This window comes from Quercus lobata, chromosome 11, assembly GCF_001633185.2.
Source record: "Quercus lobata isolate SW786 chromosome 11, ValleyOak3.0 Primary Assembly, whole genome shotgun sequence".
Taxonomy (NCBI): Eukaryota; Viridiplantae; Streptophyta; class Magnoliopsida; order Fagales; family Fagaceae; genus Quercus; species Quercus lobata.
The window spans coordinates 16,240,894-16,247,580 of record NC_044914.1 but is presented as its reverse complement, the minus strand read 5'-3'; the positions used below and the strand labels follow the sequence as shown (position 1 = coordinate 16,247,580).

Here is a 6,687-nt window from a genome sequence, read left to right as displayed (position 1 = left end):
CTGCTCATCATAGTTAACCACTTCAACAAATTGAAACAATAGTTGTCCTAAAATTGTGGTAAAAATAAGTAGGAATCTTTTGTTTTTGTTGAACTGAGTAGGATTATCTATTTTATTTTATTTTTTGAAAATGGTATGAACAAATCGAGTCCTATTTGCAAATAATACATGAAGACTCAAGATAGATGAGAATGATTTTAAAAACAGAGGCACTATATACTTGCGTAGTCATTGAGAGATAAAATCTTAATACGTAAGGAATAAAAGAATCGATGAGTATAGAGATCTTTTTATTCTCTACCATGTACAAATGAATTACATTATCGAGTATTGATATAATTTACTAGTGCTGAATCTGTTCTTCAATCACCAAATCTACAAGAAGAAAATGTGTAACAAAACCTTAACAAACGGCAAACTCTAGTACCCTATAGAGTGGGAAGAAAAAAAGCCTAGAAAGGAAATTGTGGTACTATCAGCATTTGGTATATGAGCTAAACATATGAAGTAATTACCACCAAATCCTTCCTTGAAACAAAAGAATCCTCCACGGTGATATTGGAGGACAACCGTGCCATTTTTCTACATATATGCTCCAAAATCATCGACTAAAGTGGCTTCATAAGCTGGTGAGTATCCCTGTCTGGTTCGTACAGAGGCAAGAACAGTCCGGCTCAGTTAATTCCCTCTTAACAAGACGTTTTTCCCGATTGATCATCAATTTAATTAAGGGCAGCTTCTGTGAGACTTGGTGCCAGATTTCATTCACTGTACCATTTGGTTCTTCATATTGGAAGTAATGCTTCACCTGAATCACATATTTTAAATGAAGAATATTAAACTTGGCAATCTGATGTTAACTGAGAATGTTGATCACTCAACAGATGACATACTGTTTAACACAAGAAAACCAGCGAACGAACCCAAATTAAAAAAAGAAAAAAAAAGATGTAGCTGTCATTTGAAAGCATGAATGCAGGAAACACAATTTCAATATATGAAGTGCATTAGCTGTAAACTCAATTCATACCATCGCTATAGCAGCAACAGAACAATTTTGACAACCCTAGTGTTGCAGTCAGTTCTAAGTGTGGTCTCATTCAAAAGGACTCACATGTAACTACAACCACAAATGGCTGTGACCACTATTCGAGCAATGATCATATTCAGACTGTACAGCCGTGATGGCCTTCATAAACATTCTTGTTCATTGAAGGCCACAATCTTGTGTTCTCACTCACCATTCCCTTATCTTTACAATTAAATTTCTTGAGTATCTTGTCCAAGGTGCCATAAGCAGAAAATAACCTCACCATTGGCAGAATTAAACTAACGGGTGACATTACAAGTGCATTTTCAGTACTTACATGTGAGCTCTATGCCTATATTTCCACCATAAAAGCTCTTCCCAGACATTCCCATCATACACTGGTTTCTTTCCAACACTTTCCACTTTTCATGTGTTTTTCATATGGTATTTTTTTTCCCTGAGTTGTAGAAAGCATCAAAGATAGTGAAGACTAGGGTCTTATCCAGACAAGGTATGGCAAACACACCAAAAAGTGGGGTACAGCCCAGGTAACAGAGAATGCAGGTGACAGTACAAATAGACAAGGAGAATATGAGCATGAACACTGACTAACCTAAGGATCTTTTCATAATTATTTAAATAAAAAAGTCCAAAATGGGGTACAATGAGAGTCACAGCACAAATATACATGGTGGATTATCAGCATGACCACCTCCCTATAATAAGGAAGCCTTTCATGGTTCATCTGAAGTCCGAAAAGAAGATAAAGGAGATGGAGAAAAGCTACAACATCCATGTAAAAAATTATAAAAAGGATAATTGTTGCAGCCATAGAAATGATAGAATAAGGGTCAAGTCGATACCTTTAGAGTGGTTTTCAGTTATGACAATTTGACAACTTAGTACTTATCATGTATGGTGACAACATGCAAAGTGCAATTGAAGTGGGGGTATATGATTTATATGTATATATAGGGAACCTTTCTAAAGAAGAGCCCTTTGGACTCACCTACACCCAGTAAAATCTATGGGCAGCTGACCCCACCCATGCAAACTAGTCGCTGGGTAATCCAAGGGCATTCACCCCTGATAGGCTAAGTAGTTTATGCTCATAACCCAGGTATATGCTTTTAAAGGTCTAGTGAAAATCATCCTAGGGTAAAAATCAATCTTCAATTTATGTTTTAATTTCATAAATTATGGTTAGTTTAGCAATAAAGGATAGATCTGAAATTTTTAATAACTGTAAATTAAAGGTATTTGATGAATTGAGTCAGGCATAGAACTTTTCAGGAGTTTCTATGTTTTCTGGGTTTATTTTCTTTCAATCCAAGCTAGTCTTTGATTGTGTTTTATTTAGATCTTCAGTTTACTGGTCAATTTAAAGTCCAAATACTAGTAGAAGAAGAGAGTATGTTATTATCCATACTGAGGTACATAAAACAAAAAGTGACTTTGATAGTAGGATCACGGGCATTTCATTTTGTTGTAGGCATGAGTACCTATACTCTCTCTTTTTCTCACATTGGCCTTGCACACTATCACTGTTCATGTTTCTATTCACAAAGTCTCTAAACAGCACACACTTCTCACTTTTCTTTCTTAAACCATGGATAACCAACTCACCCAAAGGAACTAAAGAAAAGCTAATTTCTTCTGCATATGCCTACCCTCAATGGAAAATTCTCCTATTCCTCTCATTCCAAATGAACCGCAAGGATCATAATAGAATGTTCAGGGTGTAATGTACTTGTATGCATACAGACTATAATTATAAAGGAGTCATTTCTATCTTATGATTAATATAATAATATTGGTAGCTCTAGTGAAGATGTTCTTCCACGAGCAAAATAAACCTATAAGTAGACAGAATTTTATATACAAATTAATAACTCCCACAATGGAATAAATAACAACTTAAGCAGCCAAAATAGGATGCATAAATAGATAAAGAAGCTACCAAGATGCATACATGAACCTGTGCAAATCCTATTACACCAATATGCTACAACAATTTTAGCTCCAATCAAACTGAACACGTAAAAAGAGAAAAATGATTTACAGCAATGAAACCAGTCCTGAAATGTACAAATTTCAAGTCTCAGTACTCAGTATTAGGGTGAAGTTCCTGTTGACTACAATGTAAAACTGCTTTATTCTATTGTTTCTTGCACAGCTGCACTCACGTGCATACACAAACAGTTAAACACACACATAATGTATTTACAAGAATAATTAAATATAATACAAAGGCTCAGGTTGAAATCAAAATAGAGAGGATGACAACATGGAATAAATAAAAGAAAATATCCAAAATACAAAAATGAAGCTATATTGTACACAAGAAGAATATGAAGATAGTACTAACCTCTTTTAGCTCTCTCTGATATTCCATAATCCTCAGAGTGGTTAGTCCTCTCAGCATTGAAACCAAAAATCCCGGTTTAAGAGCAGAGGTGGAATCTATAAATATTGCAATCTTTCTATAGTCTATAACATCTTCAAATGGCAATTCAATACTATCACTGATTATCACTGGGACACACAAGCTAACTATAGAATCAAAGAGTCGGCAGGCTGATGGAGTATCACCAGCAGGATTTAAACAAAACTTAGATGTATGCATCCCTTGGGAAGCAGCCCGTCTATTCTCTCTGGATTGTGTTCCATGTCTTACTATGACATCCTCTTCATTTTCAAGTAATTGGAAAAGCAAATCACGAATTTTTCCTCCCTACACACACAAAAGAGCCACCAAGAGAAAAAGGAAAAATTTAGATCCAGTATTAAGTTTATTCAAAAATAAATCTCACTAGTGAAAATATTCTTCTAGTGATGAAGTATATGCATACTACTATCAGTTTTTCACATATCCCATAAATAAAGATACGGTTATATTCAAGCCAATTATCCAGCTTGACAAGTTCCTGTGATGATCAAGTGGTGCTGCAGATTCATGGCCTGTATTAAACTAATGGAAAATATTCTGTTGACAAAAAATAAGATGACCCTCATGACCTAGGAGACTATAAATCATGTTGAAAACAATTTTCCTGTGTCGAACAAAGATTTAGGACAAGAACTAATAAATTTGAGAAGTTCTAATACAGTAATCTTAAACATGAAAGAAGCAGGCAGCATTCCCTGGAATCGGCCTTCAGAGCAACGTAGAAAGTATGTGTTGAATATCAATTATCTGTTTTTTCTTTTCTTTCCTTGTAAAAATAAGGTCAATTATCAATCTTTTCCATTTAAAATTTTTAATAACCTGAGACTAAGCATCATCCTCACTCTGAGTGTGAGACAATTCTACCATTCTAGTGGATATTGTAAATCCGATGGAAATCAAATACCATTCATGGGCTCACTCTTAAATATTCTCTTAGCATGTTACAGATGCAATCAAAAGAAGATAAATATGGCAGGGGTAAGTTTTTTTCCCTTTTATGTTGAAAAGGAGACAAATGCAAAAGGGATAGGATAAAGGAAACCAACTTAGAGTCTTAGACTACCGTTTAATCTATTGGTGATTCTAGCACCAAGCTAGAGATTCAAGTCTCTAGAGTCTCCCTGAGAAAGATGCCTAGCTAAAGCTCATTTCTGTAATCAAATCTGGATTGGAACAAAGCAAACAAGACATCTTTGAGATTTGTATGCACTTCTCCCATATAGATGAAACCATTCTTACTAGATCTTCAGCTAACCAAGCAAAAGATAAATGCGAGAGCTGTGTGTAACCGGCAATCCTATATCAACTAACCCATCCAAACATAAAGATATAGAGATCAATTTTAGAGTATTTCCTTATTTTCTTCTTCACCAGAATACAAAAACACTGCCCACTTTCACATAGTTTAACACTAACAAATATTCCAACAATGACCCATCAAAATATCAATCAAATGTCTAATACTAATTCATTCCTACCCATCATCTCATATCAAAAGAATTATCAAAATCAATGCACATTGCAACAAAATCAACCATTTCAAAAAGCAATAAACTTTACTAAATTGCATTATTGCATATACCTCTTTCCGATACCGAGCCCCCATGAAGAACAATAGCGTCTTCCGATTCCCAACCCCAACATCGCCAGTATAAGTATTGATCCTATGTGAATACGGCACGATCACATCCTTGATTAACGACGCCTGGTCCGATCTCAACCGTCCAAAATCCGAGACCAAAAGCACACTATTCTTGATCTTATCAATCACTCTATACAACGCATTCGGATCCTGAGCCACAATCACATGGTCCCTCCCATTGTTCCTCTTCCAATACTCCTGCTCCTCCAACCATTCCACCAAAGCCTCCTGGTTCTCCTCGTCACTGTACATGACCCGAGCCTGATCCGGACCCGAACTCGACCCGGCGGGTCGGGCCGTGTTCACAATCAAACTCAACGAAGAAAAGAACGGCACGTAAAATAAATCCGCCTCGTCCGGATCCGAGACCCTGATCGCCGGAGAACCGACCCGGTCGGGATCGGGTCGGGTCAGATCCTTGTACAAGTACCACTCCGCCATGTGCTGGTGGCCCGGGTACTGGAGAAGCGCCACGTCATCGGCGGGGCGGCGTCCGCGGGCAATGGAGTGGTGTTCGATCACGCCGTGAGTGAACCTTTTCGGGAGCTCGTAGAGATAGACTTTGAGTACCGACTTTCCGGGAAAGTTGTTCGCGTTTTCCCGAGAAAATCCGCTTTCGATGGAAGCGGAATTCGCATACGTGAAAGGGAAAGTAGTTTCGAGCTTCGACGTCGACTTCGGCAACGAAGAAGAAGAAGAAGAAGAAGAATTGGCGGGACTGAGGAAAGTGTTGAGTAAAGCGTAAACGACGAGAAGGACGAGAATGGTAGCTAGGGTTTGTTTGAGCAGCGAAGATTTTCGCGCCATCGTGGAAATTAGGGTTTGAGTTTGGGACTGAAAAGAATTTAAATTTGAAGAAGAAGTAGTGGGTTTAGATCTTTTAGATTTGGATCGTACTTCGCTCATTGTGTGAACTCTATTTTCTTTTTGTATAGTGTTTAGAGAGGAAAAGTGGGAAACAAAAAAGGTTTTATTGCTTGAACAAAATTGCTTATTTTGTAATGTACGAAATGGTGGTGGTTCTAATCAACAAGAAAAAAAAAAGAGAAATGATGGTGGTGTTGATGAGGAAATGATGATGAGAATGGTGTATGGAAAATGAGTTTTTGATTTGTTTATTGAGTTCACTTTCAGTATTGATTGTTGATTGGAGTTGGTAGATAGATGGGGGATTTCAATTTTCAATACAAATTGATGGGGATGATGATGGTATTAAAAAAAATTTATAAAGGACTCAATCAAGATAAGGAAATTTTTATTCATGTTTTAGAGAGGAAAGGAATTTCGGTTACTTGGATTTTTAGGTTGACAGTGTGCGAGTCTTTGGTTTATGGATTTAAAAATTGAAAATATGTATTGAAAAATTATATATAAAAATATGTGTGTATGAAAAAATGTGTGAAAATACGTATAATATTATTTAAAAATTAAAAATATATATTTGAGTGGTGTACCAAACAGAACTTAAATATCTCTTTATTAAGATAATTGTTGCCTCATAAACCTTTTTCATAAAAGATACACTTTTCATTTTTTAGGAGGAGATAAGGAATAACTGAACAAGCT

The 6,687-nt window shown here is 36.4% G+C and overlaps 1 protein-coding gene across 1 annotated transcript; it reads right to left on the bottom strand.

The window, feature by feature from the left end:
• Positions 1 to 261: 261 nt before the first annotated feature.
• LOC115968935 (probable arabinosyltransferase ARAD1) lies at positions 262 to 6,387 on the bottom strand. Its single transcript, XM_031088477.1, has 3 exons — positions 5,062 to 6,387; positions 3,399 to 3,764; positions 262 to 808 (listed from the first exon to the last, which is right to left on the bottom strand). Exons 1-3 carry the CDS (start codon positions 6,025 to 6,027, stop codon positions 620 to 622), a joined length of 1,521 nt encoding a protein of 506 aa, XP_030944337.1. The 5' UTR covers positions 6,028 to 6,387; the 3' UTR covers positions 262 to 619.
• Positions 6,388 to 6,687: the final 300 nt, after the last annotated feature.

What these genes read in the sequence shown, in the direction of transcription:
- LOC115968935 (XM_031088477.1), bottom strand. Translation starts at nt 6,027, where the DNA reads ATGAGCGAAGTACGATCCAAATCTAAAAGATCTAAACCCACTACTTCT. An exon ending in GGGCTCGGTATCGGAAAGAG is followed by an intron (nt 3,765 to 5,061) that starts GTATATGCAATA and finishes TTGTGTGTGTAG; the next exon opens with GGAGGAAAAATTCGTGATTT. An exon ending in ATCAGAGAGAGCTAAAAGAG is followed by an intron (nt 809 to 3,398) that starts GTTAGTACTATC and finishes TATGTGATTCAG; the next exon opens with GTGAAGCATTACTTCCAATA.